At 43.9% G+C, this 15,838-nt stretch overlaps 1 protein-coding gene across 1 annotated transcript in view; it reads right to left on the bottom strand.

Annotated features, from left to right (window-relative positions):
- The window catches only part of MAP7 (microtubule associated protein 7), a 178,039-nt gene that overhangs the window by 69,214 nt on the left and 92,987 nt on the right, over positions 1-15,838 (bottom strand). Inside the window, exons 4-7 of the mRNA XM_075554227.1 lie at positions 13,256-13,419; positions 12,315-12,432; positions 8,897-9,007; positions 2,782-2,895 (exon numbers count right to left, since the gene is read on the bottom strand). Of these exons, the coding sequence (XP_075410342.1) occupies positions 2,782-2,895; positions 8,897-9,007; positions 12,315-12,432; positions 13,256-13,419 (507 nt within the window). The remainder of the gene's footprint in view (positions 1-2,781; positions 2,896-8,896; positions 9,008-12,314; positions 12,433-13,255; positions 13,420-15,838) is intronic.

The following is a 15,838-nucleotide window of genomic DNA, read 5'->3' as shown; positions in this document are numbered from 1 at the left end:
CACAGAGATAGCCTTAACCGTACTCTCAGGTAGGTGATGCCCAAACTCTCACAGTTAATTGTTCAGTAACACCTTTCTGGTTAAAATAAACAGTGGAGAGTGTCTTTTAAGGGGACTAAATTTCATGGAACTCACTGCTCTTCTGAACAATCAATTCTTACTTATTAAGAACCTAAAACCTGCACATCAATCATTCTAATAATTTTGCCCTTCTGAAGAAATAATCAGAGCAGCACGTGGTTTTTCTTTCTTTCCCAGACCATTCCCGTACTCAAACTAGTCTCATGACGGAATCTTTGAGAAAAATTAAAGGGGCATTAGCTGTACCTCCTCCTGCTCTTGGTAGTCACTGTCTATGAAATGAATTGTAAAGATTTTCACAATATAAAATAATAGGCATAAAAGAGCAACAATGCAATGCAAATAATTGGAGCGCAGCATATAGAACGGAAACTGTCTAATGAAATAAGAATGTTCACATTTGTTGAAAGCCTAACATGAACAGCCACTATTTTAAGCATTTTACATGTATTATCTCACTTAATTCTAAAGTTCAATAATCACATGTATTTTAAATGTTCTGAGAAAAAAGTGCGGTGTAGGGGAGACGAGAGGCAGTCAATGGGAGGAAAGAAGTTTTGATTTCCAACCCTCTGTTCCTAGCTGAGGTGGTCTGCTTTCACCCAACAGGCCTCGGGGGTAAGGATGAGGTTTACTCTGCTAGCCCATCCCAGGCTCTGGGTGTCAGTCACCCTCTTGCCAAGGGCAGTGGGGAATAAGGCAAAGTTACGGTACACCACTAAATGGGAAGACGAGAAAGAATAATCAAGGAGACAAGATGGAGAAATAAAAGTGATGGAAAAGTATTTTTGACAAGATATCTAGAAAAGACGTCTACACATCGAGACTTCTCAGCAGATATACACATGGCTCGTGTAACATAAGCTCTGTGGATGCAGTCAGTGACAATGACTTAAGGAATGCACTAACAAAATAAGGCAGCTCAAGCAAAGAATGTGGATTGGATCACACGAAATGAATTACAGACCTGGGCGGGTTGGTGAAAAGGAGACCGGAAGTTGCAAACACAGAAGGGCCAGTGAACAGATAAGAAGCACTTTGATTGAGCCAAACAATGAAGGGAGGTAGGAAATGGGCAAACAGAATGAGTGGAAAGTGAAGAAAGGGTGTTGGGAGACTAGAGAAAGAGTGAAAGAATTGACAAAGGTTAGTGACAACAGAAAAGGAAAGACAATTTTCTCGCTGTGTACAAGACAGTCGTTTACCAGGGGGCGAGTCAGAAGCTCAGCAGCCAGGACCTACAGAGAGCCCCCGGACGCAGGACTGCAAAACAAGTTTACAGTTCCTTTGGTAAACTAAGCATGACAAAAATTCTTGACTTGTATATACTAAGTAGGCGTAAAAAAATAAGCCATTATGAACCGAGCCCTACTTTTTCCTCTGGGGAAATCTCAGATGGAGTAAGTGACTGCTCTGATAAGAGGCAGGCACGGCGCCCTGTGGTGCAGCTCGCTGACTGCACAATCATGCGAGACATCACCCAGGCACTGAAGATGGCTTCGAAGTGGCCCTGCTACAGACGCTTATCGTCACTGCGCTCGCACTGGCTCTCTTGGCGGCTTCCCAAGGGTACTGGGAGAATCAGAGTTCATACTCATTAGTTCACTGGTCAGGTGGGCAAAAGACACTGGACAACCCCAAGGCCCATTATTTACAAAGCGACTACAGAAGAGCTAGCCTGGCGTCGCAGTGGGTTATGCACTGGGCTGTAACAAGAAGGCAGCCGTTCACAGACAGTAGCCGCTCCTCCGGGGGGAAGGAGGTGCCTTCTATGCCTGTAAAGATTTACAGTCTCAGAAACCGACAGGGCAGTTCCACTCTGTCCTACAGGGTCTGAGTTGGAATTTTATAAAGAAGGCATGCGATTTCTTAGCAGTCAAAACCGAAGGCTGGCAGCGTGGTCACAGACATATGGCCAATGTGCCCAAAGATATATGCAGGGATTGATTCCAAACCTGAACAAGCCCACCATCAGGGAGATGTTTCCAAAAGCCCAACACTTACCTTTCCAACTAGAAACAGCCTCTACAGCAATATCTCATTAAATTAATGGGCTCCTGGAGACATGTTTGCATTTTTAAAGGATGAGGCAGTATAAGCAGTTATAAAGACCAGCGCTTGCACGTTTCACTTAACTTCAGAGAATGTAACACATAAGTGCAGTCATCGCCCTCCCCCCCGAACCCCCCATCCCTCAGTCTTTGGGAAAGGCATAATTTCTAGCTGATACAGAAGAGAGGAGCACAGGGAGGAGAAGCCAGGACCACCTTAAGAAACTCCACATTTCAATAATAAGTTTGAGCTTTGATTTTATGTCCAAGTCCATGCATTAGTATCGAATAGAGAATTATTTCTACTTCTGCCCATCTGCTCAGATGCAGGGGCAGAAAGGCAGGTAAGAGATACTGTTTTCCGGTAACATTAAGAACAGATAGAAGAGTCTGCAGCCATCTGATCACAGGGAGGAGCCTCCTTCAGCTGCCTGGCATCTGGTGTCCAGATAAGATGCTAAGACGGAGACAAGGAAACGCCAGGGGGCACGAAACCAACACCAACAGACACATTCCCTAAGTTGCTCCACCCAGAGAAGTGAGAAGCACACCTTAGGAAAAGCTGGAATGTGGCTAGAATCTAGCGGGGTGATTACTGGCTGCCGAAGAAAACCTTGACCTCACCGGGGCGTTCCCACTGAGACTTTACCTGCATCTCCAGACAAGGCAGCAGTGCTTTTGCTTCTGGCCAGGAACGAATGTGTGGGCGTCAGGAGTCTGTTAACAACGCTGCTCTCCCACGGGCTGAGCTGCAGGCGGCGAGCTAAACGTCACCACATAAGCAAGATGTTAGATACATGCTTTCCAGGGCCAAGAGGGCCCAAACGAACCAACGAGTGAGCGAACGTCACACCTATGGCTTCCATATGCTGGGCCTGGGAAAGAAAGCCGGCTCTCTGGGGAGGAGAGCTGGCTGGGACCCTGCCCTGAATGGACAGCCAACTCATACTGTGACTGCGCTTCTGAAAGATGATAATTTAGTGGCAAGCTCTACATTCGCTTTGCAGATCGCGGTTTTTCAAAAACACTTTCCTTGAATAGTCAGTAGTTAATGAAACAGAAATATTTCAACTCCAGGCTTGGCATGTATCACTGCTGACCCCAGGCTGTATCTATCTTGCTACAGTCAGGATAGGCTGTTGGCACAAGACTCAAGCCAAGGGCTTCCTAAGAACCTTTAACAATACATGCCAACAGAGGCTTTGGCGGATTAATGGGAGAGTGGATTTCTAGAAAAGATAGGACAAGTTCTCCTTAAATTGTGCCAGCTCTCTGTGAAGTACTTGGGGACTGGGCAGGGTTGGAGGTGGGCTAGGTACAGTATTTTGGAAGAGGACTCATAGGGAATTTGGCATGCTTTGTCTGTTTGACTTGACTACTCAGGGAACCAGGTTCTTTCAGGCCCCTGTGGACAGGCCCCTGTCTACAATGTAAAAAGTCTGGTCGAAGCAAGACAAAATCCAATAGGAAATATAATCCTGGAGATTACTAGCAGGTACTTGAAGAATCTAGAAAACAATTTTTAACAAAAATGCCATTAAGTATGGTCCCAAATTATATTACGGATGAGGCAAGATCACTGATGAGAGGCAGGCCAATTATAAGTCAATTACTTTGTTGATTTACAATGTTTATTTCCAATAATAGCTCATGAAAATATTGGGGCTATTTTCCAAAAAGAACAGGAGAGAATCTTGGAAAAATCCTACAAATGATCACTTAAGGTGATATTTTAAATTAAGGTGACATTCTGATTTAGAACGCCCCACCCCCAGCCACTTACAAAAACCTTTCAAAGGGTCTAAAACTGGAAGCATTGGTACCCTTTGTCTCTGGACTGAGTTCTGATCACAATCTTCCCTATGTCTTATTTTAGAGGAATAAGACACTTAAAATCTAGGACATTAATTTTGGTAAATAAAAGACACAGAATGCTAAATAACACAGAGAAGACTTCCTATCTGACCTGCCAACCACAACACCTGCTATTCAAATCCACCAGCTGCTCTGGGGGAAAGACGATTGGGGGGGGGGCTACCATGAAGATTCCCAGACTCTGTCCTGAGGATCACTATGAAACAGAGTGGCATGGGCAGTGAAAACTATCTTTATTTTCAACGAATGGCAAATTGGATCGAGAATCAGTTGAACTTAAGAATTAGTGACTCATTCATTATATTTTCTGTTTTAGGAAAATTTTCATGATTAAACTGATAACTAATTTGACATTAAAATAGTAATTATTAACATGAAGATCTGTTATTAAAAATGTGTCACAGTTACATAGTAGAACCCACCAGGGGAGAGGTATTATTATGATAATACTGCCCCGTAACTGTGTGTATACACACACGTGTTATAATAAGAATAGCATAAACAGAGGCTTAAAATTATGATACATTCACAGACTGAAATGTCAACAGAGAAAATGTAATTAGGATGCACTGAAAATCTTCAACAGAACTAGATTTTCAGTAGAGAGGGAGGAAGATAGTAGAATTACAGAGCTGGTTATTACAAAGACAAGACTTCACCCTCCCCTCCCCCATTCCATTAAGAAGTTTCCATGAGTCTTCAGCGCATCAAAGAATTTGCCTCAAACGAAGGCCAATGAAATCTGACTTTAACTTGTGTTTAACCATGGCTGCAGGGATTGTCTGATGCTTCCCAGTCTTACTATGCCCTGACCCGGGGACAGAAGGACGGACACACACACTCCTTCTTCCACAAGGTAACTGCTTAGGACAGGCTAGTATGTTTCCCAGTCTTACTATATGCCCTGACCAGGGGACGGACAGACGGACACACACACACACACACACACACACACACACACACACACACACACCTTCTTCCACAAGGTAACTGCTTAGGACAGGTTAGTAGAGCTAGTTTTATTGCTCTTTTCAACTAGAGGGATTTGACTTTTCGATCACAGAGCTCCTGGAGGGCGAGACCTGGAGCAACTTTATAATACTGGCCCTACAGAAGCCCTGAAAGACGAGGCCTGTGAGCCCAAATCGATTTGATGGCACTCGGTCTGTACAGATGAGATGCTGACAATTCCCAAGATGGACTATCAGAGGAGACAAACTTAAGATGTGGCTGGGCCGTGCAGGCTCATATAAATAAGTGATCTGGGCCAAACAGACACGGGTAACTGCACTATGACATCCCTCCTGTAAACAGGAAGTGATTATCCGCTTCAGGTAATGAGTGTTGTGTAAAAATGGGGCCAACCCCAAAATTTTCATTGTAAGTGGGAAGTAAAATGTTAGAGGACATCTTCCATCTTATAACTGTTGCCACTAAATTTAAATTAAAACAAAAGCAGAAAACACTAGCATGCCTGTGAGCTGGATCTCCATCTTCGTACCCTCTGGCCTAGATTGCAGGGAAAAGGGGCAGGGGGAAAGTCCTGGCTAATTTTAAGTGAAAAGTAGGTAACTTTGCTCTTAAAATTTTTTTCTTTTTAATGCCCTCTATAGCTTTCTTGAGGAAAGAAAAAGATTTTTTTAAACACAAATATGTCTAGTGGTTAATACTCTGCCTGCTTTATTAATTATAGACAACTTTAATAATCAGGGCTTTCTTTCCATGTAAGACAATTATATAACGATAATTCAGGTATAATAATAAAAACACTTAAAAATTGGTCAGGCATAGAAAACGAACACTGGCCATTAGCTCTGACGGCCCAGTGGAGCATACACAGTGAGCTATTATCAACAGACTTGACAATATTTCAGTAATTTAATAACTAGTCGGGCTATGCGGAAGCTTTCCAGATGAATGTCCACCCTGATGGTAAGAGAATCTACATTTATTACCATCTTTAAGGTCTGTGCTAAGGCTGAAGAAATGCCAATGAGCTAGCAATGACGTATGCCTCAGACACATTTGTCTATAAAGACTTCAAATTTAATAACTCACTAAGAAGGCTCTCTACGTAGATTGTAAACTATAGTCAGCCAAGTTAGAAAAACAGGAAAAAAATATATGAATTAAGTTACTTAAATATTAGAGACATTCCAATTCAGAATAATTTCAGTTATTCTAAAAAGATCTTCGTCTGTTATATCCTACTAAGGGCTTCGCTTAACTTTATACACACACACACACACACATATATATGTATAAAGGCTTTCTAAAGAAAACCCCAAATAAATACATAAACTCTAAAATCTGAAAAGAAGTAAACAACCAAGTACTTTCCTGGGCTCTATGGGAACTCTTGGATGAACAAACTCTTCTTTGCAGGCTGACCCGGGCTGGTAGGCCCACTAATTGGTTCACAGTCCTTTTGCTCAGGGGTAAAGGGAAAGAACCTTCAAATGTCATGTCCCTCCTCCTGCCCCACTACCCAGCTTAGTACTCATTCAAGGGGCTGCTGTCTGGCCTCGGCCCCTGTAACACTGGCTCTTGAACCACCCGGAACCCTAGTGTCCTAGCGCTTCACATCTTCTAACATTATTCAAAGAAGGAATGTGTGCAGCTGAGCGGCAAACCAAAGGATTGTGGTAGTTACATAATCTTTTGTCAACTTGTGAAGGGGTAGCGTTTAGCCTGTCAATCAGGCCATAGCCAATCACGTCTGTGTGGGCATGGCCGTCTCCGGAGGCTTCTGGGAACTCCTGTCTGGAGGCGGGGTAAACTCTCTGCTCTGTCTTCCTGTGACCAGACACATGGAGCTATGCTGGAGCCCTGGAGCTGGAGGAGCCACGTGGAGACTCCTGCCAGAGCTGAGATACTTCCACTGCCACTGGATCCACAAGACTTCCCACCCACTGGCCTGTGATTTTTCCTTCCTGAATTTGGTGTCATTGCATGTGCTGCGTGAGTCTGAAGAAGAATTTATAGACTGGTAATGGACAAATGAACTAATATCAGATTTATGTACTTGACCTGGACTGGGCTGGGATATTTTCTTAATGTACAATGGCTCTTTGATATAAAGTACTCTCTTACGCACATATGAATTGCTTCTCTAGTCTACCCAGACTAACACAAGGATATCTGATGGTAAGCACTGAAAATGCAGCTTCGCAAAAGCATGGTGGTCTCTGTTCTAGTCCCACTTCTGTAACAATGAGTCTGTGGGAGACTAAGTCAGGTACTTGGTATCTTAATGGCTCTACCAAACGGAGTAAATGATGCATCGAACAGATCATTCCTAGTTCCAAGATTCTATTATCTTAAGAATACCCAATCAGATGCAATCATGCAGAGTTCATAAAAGGCCTGCTAATCACTAACTTTGACAATTGTGTATGGTTATTTCAAAGAAGCCTGGATTGGATATTGTCCCATTTACAGCTTACCCCCACCTCTACTCTTGCCCCGATTAAAACTATGGACTATAGAAGGCAGTAAAAATGGTTTAATACTAAAATCCTAATTATAGTTTGTCTCCGACCACGTTAACAAAAATACAAAATTAAAGGGATAGGTGACCAATTCCAAAGGCAGTATGCACAGACAATTGTAAGAACAGCATTTTTGTAGGTTGTATCTTACATTATATGAAGGTAATAGGGTTGAAAAGAAAAGTTATTTATGGAAAGGAATTTTAATCCACAATAATTCCTCTAACATGTGAATACCTCTTGACTGTATAGCTATTGTCTATATAGACTATATTTTAAAGAAATGATTTAGGTAAGATAGGTTAAAAAAAAGAAGAAACAATTTGTTAAAAGACAAGAATAAGAAGTTGTTCAAACATTTACTACTTTAAGAGTTAAGTTATAAAATCACATCAACACATGTAATAAGATACATTACAATGAAAGCACAGCAATTTTATACAATAAAAAATATACATACACACACAACATGCACGCATTACATTCTTTTTAAAGACTATAAACAGGGAATTTTCCCCAATCAGTTTCTTAATAAACTACTCAAAGTAACCACAATTTGCTTTTGAAAAGTTGTGTTTTTTTATATTGCACAATCATTCTTTGGTTTCTCAATTAAAATCATTTCAGAGAACGAGAAGCTTATGTTAAAAGCTTGGCCTCTCCTTCGATGATATTTAAGAATACAAAATCACTTCATTTAATAAATAAACTCACTATTCATGTACTGTAAATCCATGGGATGAATGCAATTAAAAACTCAAATGAAATTTTAATTGGAAAACTACGATGATTCAACTTGTCAGGAAACTGAAATGATGACAACATTGCTGAGATTAGGCCAAACTCTTTAAGAGTAAATGAATGGACACCAAAAACCAACCACACACACGAGAGATGCAGTAAGGAACGTTTTGGTTAAATGAGAAATCAATTGGCAAAATGAGATTTACCAACATGAATCATTTAAAAAGATTCGTGTTTGTTTTCAGAAAGTCAAAGCCTGGAATTCCCAAAGTACAGATGAAAAGCCAAAGGCAGTGTGATTGAAGTCAAATAGATGTTCACAACAGAGATGATCTGCATTGTGGTGGGTGAGTGGGCGGCTTCTGGAGCTGCAAACCCATGTACTAAAATGTCGCAAGAAGCACCGCTTTCATCACTGCTGAACGTAGCCATTGGCCAAGTTCTACAATGAGAAATGTTCTTGTCGCAAGGAAAATGCTGCTCAGACGTTTATTGCTTTTTGACTCTGAAGTTTTTTCTTCCTATATAAGACACGTAGGGAAAGCAACTTCAGATGCTTATTGGTATCTGCAGACATTCCAGAAAAAGATTAAACCAAGAAAAGAGAGCATTAAGTGAAGAACAGAACATGTTTGGATTTCCTTTTGACTGTACCTCTATCTGGAGAATTTAGCAAAGTCGCAGATGAGGAGGAGAGCCGCTTGCTAATCACGGGGTCAACATGTTTCGAAAGATTCATGGTGGAAACTGAGCGCCTGTCGGTATCTAAAACAAATGGAGACAATGCTAATTGACAGCCAACATGCAGAACCCCTGTTTCCTAGTTCATTGATGGAAGGAATGGCTAGGAGGGGGTGCTTTCAGCTCTATCACTAGATCTTTCACAGTAGCACAGCTTCCTGAGTGGACATCTTGAAGGTCAGTCAGTCACTTAAAGGCTAGAAATAAAGTTCATTTTGCTTGGAGGACCAAATAAACAGCTAGTGCACTGTTTGTTTGGCCGTGGACATTTCATGAAGCTGCCTTCATACCAGGAGTGGGAGGCAAACGAGAGAGGCGAGGGAAGGGTGCTATAATCATGGAGTCTGACTGGGCAGCTAACTGGGAACCATGAATGACGAAAGTGAATAGTTTCTATCTTTCCCGAGTAGAAACAATGGGGTAATGACAATAAGTACTTCAGACCGTGCCACCCAGGGCCTCTGAAGGTTAAAATCTCACCCACTGCCATTGAGTCGATTCTGACTTAGAGTGACCCCAATAGGGGAGAACTGCCCTGGTGGGATTCCGAGGCTGTAATTCTTTACAGGAGTAGAAAGTCTCATCTTTCTCCCACGGGGCTTAGTAACAGTGTGAGGATAATAAAAAGAAAACAGTAGAACATAAAAGAATATGAGGTTTCATGTATTTGTTGATACTTTGGCTTATGGTGCCACTTTACCCAGGGCATTAAAGTTCAATTGTAGAGAGATTTTTTAAAGAAAAAAGCATTTCAGGTCTGGAGAGGATGGTTGCTACAGTGTTTCTTTCCTAAAACTTCTGTTAAGAATCCTATCTCTGTGCCTATATGAGAGTCGAGTGCAGTTTACAGGGGAAGAAATTTCCCAATGAAACCGATAGCAAGATCAATAAATCGGAAATATTCCCCTACGGTGATGAACATTATTGTGCATTTTGTGGCTAGTCAGGTTATTTTAGAATAATTCTTAAAATTTCATTTATATAGGACTTTTAATATTCCTGCTTTATATGGCAGTAACAACCACATAAAAGAACAAAACTAACCATGTTCGTTTTTTTCCAGATACGGTGGGACGGAGTTGTAACATTGCCTTCCGGCATAAAATACACTCCCTGAACAAAACTGCACATAATTAAAATCTAAACCAGTGGTTCTCAACCTGTGGGCTGTGATCCCTTTGGGGGTGGAACTACTCTTTCACAGGGGTCGCCCAATTCATCACAGTAGCAAGATGACAGTGATGAAATAGCAACGAAAATAATTTTATGGTTGGGGTGTCACCATAACATGAGGAACTGTATGAAAGGGTCGCGGCATTAGGATGGTTGAGAACCACTGGTCTAAACATTTTTATTACGTTTATCTAGAAGGTAGGTGGATGTTTTGGTCTATAATAGCCAAAGTTAAAAGGGGATTAACATTTTTTTTAATTAAAATTTCCCCCCCAATATTTAGTGCCTTGTAAAAGGAAAATTGAAAATAAACAAAACCCAGTTCCCACTGGTCTAGCTAGCTTTGGCAGTAAAGATTTCACAGTGCACATCTCCCTGGGACGGTCCTGTTTTGAAAGGCGCCCCAGTGGTGTCCAGGGTTAGCCCTGGGCTGCAGGCCTCAAGGTCAGTAGTTCTAACAGACCGGTCACCCCATGGGAGAAAGGCTCCAGTAAAGAGTCACATTCTCGAAAACCCACTCTCCTGCCCTGTGGGGCGTCGTGAGTCGGAATCAACTTGATGGCCAGGGTTTGCTTTCTCTGGTTGGGCTGTAAGCACAAGCCGTCCATCAGCAGCAGGCTTTCACGTCTCCTACTGGGATCCACTTTAGTGGCTGCGGCAATTTTATTGCAAAACCCGCATCATTTCTGTGACTCACATTTGCACTTAATTGATGGGCTCTCAGGGCACTGCTAACATAAAGTGTCACGGTAAACCATCAAAGCCAACAATTTAGTGATGGAATGGGAGGTAAAGAAAAGACACTAAATTCATCTCCAGGTAGAGGAAACCATCTTTTGACACTGCCTTGCAAGCTAGGCTTTCGTCGGGGATCCCTGGCTACATGTAGGCCTGCCCGCCACACTGTGCTAGGACAGCTGGCTGTGGTAACACGCTTTCAGATGTTTTTTTTCAAATAAAAGGGTCATAGGGAATATGCTGAATTTCAGGCATGAGAAAACATGGACAAACAACAACCCATGTCCTGAGATCACAACCCCAGATGGCCGTAGTGATACTGGTGAGAGAGCAGTGGGCTGCCAGGCACCTGTAGTTTGATTCCAGGTAAGTTAAAGATGTCTCTTAAGGATTTCTCTAAAACAATGCGTGTTCAAAGTGAAAATGCGGGTACAATGCATGCGGTCGCTTTATTTCAAACCTTTAAGCTTTCTGTGCTGTGTTATCACACTTAGGAACCACTGTGCCGCAGACCAGATCTAGTTCTATGCAATGGGTTATCGAGCATGCATTATGACCAGAGCAGTCATGGCCCAGCTGTGGATGAACTGGTCCTAGGTCTGAGGTCTAGTGACAGGTCAGGCAATCAGCATTCACAGGGGTGTCTGTACCAGATGTGCTAGAACCACCCAAAGCTGGGAAGTTGTGGTCCAGGCCTGCTAAATGGACAAAGGTGAAAGATGATCCAATAAAACCACCTGTGGACAGAATGTAAGACAATGGTTTTCAAAGCACATAAAAAATAAAAGCTGTTACTCATACAAATGAGGAGGAATGATGCAGTGCGCAACATCCAAGGTGCACTGAATTTACAGTACAAAAAAGAAAGCCTGTCACAATGTCCAGATTGCTGTAGGATTTTACATCCATTCAAGGAGAAAGGGACCACACCCTTTCTCCTTCAGGAACCTGCCCATCTCATCTCCTTGCAGAGGCCTGGGGATGCTTACAGGCAGGGTCCAAATATGTAAACTCATGGTGGGTGCGATGAACTTCTGTCGGTTAACATAGCTTGGCCTCTTCCAGAGACAAATCGAAAGTGGTTACCTCATTCCCCAGTCCTGAAACCCTTATACAAATGAATTACTGGAAATGATGTAGAGTTGAAACTAGCATGCTACTTAAGAGCATTGCATAGACCGCTGTCACCTGAAGTACTTCTGGAAGAAAAGAGAAAAGCCCCCGCTGTTAGGGGAAAGACAGAACCTGTTCTTACCTCCTTCACCCACTTTTCTTCTAAGGTGGAAGCGTCACTTAATGATGGGTATTCATTTCAGCAGGCTACTTGTTTTGCAAACACAGACTTAGGAAAAGAAGTAACTGTACTTTTATCATCCAGGAAAAAGAAAGTGATTTTAAAAGTTGTCCCAGCCTGTTTTACCTGCACTGTGGATGTTGGGGATCCCGTGGAGGGGGCCGCCCCATGACCACCGGTTCTGCTTCTGTCTTGGCTTCTGACTCCTCTCCATTGTTCGCCGTACAACAGCTTCATGGCGTTCCTGGAGTGGAATACGAGAGGTGATGCGCCCATTCAAGTGGTGGGGTGGAGCAAGGGGTTGATTTAAAACTTTGACCTTACAATTTGGAACCTATTCTCTAATCTCCCTGGAGCTCAGAGACCACCTTGTACACATGCATGTACTCGTGCAAGTCTTAGCATAGACCTGTCTTACCGAAGATGGCTGCTGTTGGTAGGTGCCTCGATTCAGAGTGACCTCACGTAGCAGAGTAATACGGCCTCACGGGGTTTCTATGCTGTACTTGCTTGGCCAGGTAGAGGGTACGGGAAAAAGAAGGCTCTTCAGGAGCTGGATTTGCACAGCGGCTGTGACAATGCGTGCAAACACAGCCATGGCTGCGGATGGCGCCCGAGGTCACTGTGACTTGGAGCCAGTTTGGCGACGCGTAACCACAACAAATCTTCACAGAAGTTGATTGCCAGCATGGTCAGAGTGGCACAGTACCAAAACCCAAATTGGAATTCAGAATGTGAGAAGCCTGTAAGGCACGACTTAGGATCTTGTGCCGTTCCGTGCCTCCGTTTCAAGTCTCGCAAAACGGATGGGCAACACGCAGAGAGTTGGAATGGATAACTGATGGGAACACGCTTGTGACCTGCAAACCCTACAAGTCTCTCCACTCAGAGTGGCCTCACTAGGGTGAAACACAGGTTACTGATCTCGGACGTGAGAATGGGTTTTCAAGAACGCTCCTGGGCCGATAAGATAAATCACAGCCCCGCCCCCACCACCCCCGACTCTGCCGAGGGGCCCCTGGGCAGCGTGGAAGCCCTGCACCCTGCGTCCGGGCGCGGGGGCTCACTTTGTCCTCCTCCAGCCTCTGCCTCCGCTTCTCCTCCACCGCGGCCCTCCTCCGCTCCTCCTTCTGCCGCTGCTCCTCCAGCCGCCGGCGCCGCTCCTCCAGGTGCTTCTCATAGTGCTGCCGCGCCCGCGCCTCGCGCTCCAGCCACACGCTCTCCCGGGCGGCTTGGGGAGAAGGGGGAGAAGGGGGAGAGAGGGCCACCAAGGCACGTTTCACCCTGACCGCGAACAGCCACAGACGCGGTCTAGTGCATGCTTGAACCAATGACAGCCTTTCGGTTGCCTTGGATTTTTGTGGCCGGAAAGACTGGTTACAAGTTGCTGCATTCTTTAAAATGCTAGCAACCAGGTCAACGAAGCCGCACGGCTCTCTCCTCAATCTACTAGCTGCACCTGCTGGTCCCAAAGCGCACGCGCTGCAGAAGTGCCCCCCAGGCACGCGAGGCCCACGGACTCCACAAGCAGCAGCCCTGCGTCCCAGACGCCCGCCATCTCCCTAAGCGAGACCTCCAAATGGTGAAATGCAGGGACCAGCGTGTGTTCCACACACATTCTTCAATACGGCCTGTCAGAGGCCCTGGCCGCATAATGGCTGCTGTGCTGGGCTGCTAATGGAAACCACGGGAGAAAGATGAGGCTTTCCACTTCTGTAAAGGTCCAGCCTCCAGCAGTTCTACTCTCTTAAGACTGCGAAGAGTTGAAATCAGCTTGGTGGCAGAGGGTTTAGATTTTTCCTTTATTCTCTGTGAGTTCTTCATATATGCATGAATCTGACTAATTTTAGTAGCTATGTTGGCCTAATAGTTATGCATGAGGCTATTTTCCTCAAGGTCAGAAGTCTGAAAGCACCAGCAGACCAGTGGGGGAAAGACGAGGCTTCCTGTGTAATTGAAGAGTTCCAGTCTCGGAAACCCACAGGGACAGTTCTACTCTGTCCTACAGGGGCACTGTGAGTTGGTGTTGCCTTGATAGCAGCTACATATAAAAAATGTGTAGCTTCTGTTAGCACTGGTAACTAAAAATACCTTTAATATAGGCTATTAGCACTTCAAGCACAAGCAGAAAATGAAATTTACAGTGCAGCACTCTAAGGAACATATATGAACAGGTAAGAGTAAAGGGAAGCTTGAGTTTCCGCTCAATCCTTCGTAGCAAAGGCTCCACATTTCTGCCACCACTCAGTCTTTCTGAAGTTACTGCAAGGGATTGAATGGTTCACCCTGTTGTTGGGGACCATTCCCAGTGCATTCTATTCCCAGAGGGCTTTCTGCAGGGTAATCTCCGTCACACCCATGGCCAGGCTCTCAGAGCCACTGGGCAGGGAGAGGGTAGGGGACAAGCTACCTACCATTCAGGTAGCAGCCAAATGCCTAGCCACTGTGCCACCTGGGTTTCTTGACCTTACTGCAGTGGAAGGAAAGGACAAGGACAAAGTCAAGGTGAGTTTCACCTTCAGCTCACTTGGGGTGGTGGGCAGAAAGAACTGCAGACTGGCACATAAGAGGTCTGCCGAATATAGTTCTCAGCCTCGTCCACTTCAGTGGATCTCAGTTTTTGCTTCTCTAAAGTGGGAAGATGATCATGTCATCCCCAGCAAAGTCTTAACAATGCTACTTCTGCCAAAAGTCTTTGAGGGTCTGAAGCAGGGGAAAAAACAACCCAATTTGTACCCTAAGATCCAGAACTATGTGGTATGACAAATGTATTTCTAAATGTTTAGTGCCTAGACGGTTTAATTTTTTGGCCTTTGTACCCTGTTTTAAGGAAAACATTAGATTCTTGAAGGATATTTATAAGCACAATGTATTCCTTGCCTCTAATAGATTTAAAAGCTGAGAAAATAAAATAAGAAACGATATTTATAAATCAAGAAGTTATAAAAAATGAAACCGGGACGATCAATTTGTAAAACAAGTTAAAACAGAAAATAGTGCATTCCTAGGGAAAATTTCCTTACATAATGATTTATCCCTAACTACTCTCTTACTCAAGAATATTTGTGACTATTTCCTCATTAAATAAAAATCCCTATTCCTAACCTTCTCACTGCCACCAAGTTGATGCTGAGTCAAAGTGACCCTAGAGGACAGGGCTGAACTGTTAACTACCCCTGTGAGTTGCTGAGACATTAACTCTTTGCAGGAGTACAAAGCCTCTCAAGGAGCAGCTGGTGGTTTCGAACTGCTGAGCTTACAGTTAGCTGCTGAACTGGTAACCACTACGCCACGAGGACATCCTCTATCCCTAACGCCATACTTAAAGTTGGCTTTAATATCTTTGATTTGGCCTTCACATAAACTCCTTATTCTACCTCGACTCATCTCCTCACGGCACCTCCCCAACCAGCCAGGCTTTTTCCCAGGCTTTGCTCCTGGGGCTGCTCCCCAGCCCTGCGGGGAAGCCGCCAGAGCTGTTTATTCAAATCAAGCCATCCTTTCAAATAGTAGCGTACAAGGGGCTCAAAAAGTCTGTGGAGCGAAGGGAGTCATCGGACAGTGTAAGACATGGAAAATAATGATAATTTATAAATTATCAAGGGTTCGTGAGGGAGAGGGGAAAAATGAGAGCTGATACCAAGGGCTCA

This window comes from Tenrec ecaudatus, chromosome 7 (assembly GCF_050624435.1).
Source record: "Tenrec ecaudatus isolate mTenEca1 chromosome 7, mTenEca1.hap1, whole genome shotgun sequence".
NCBI classification, from domain to species: domain Eukaryota; kingdom Metazoa; phylum Chordata; class Mammalia; order Afrosoricida; family Tenrecidae; genus Tenrec; species Tenrec ecaudatus.
This window is presented reverse-complemented; position numbering and strand designations above follow the sequence as displayed.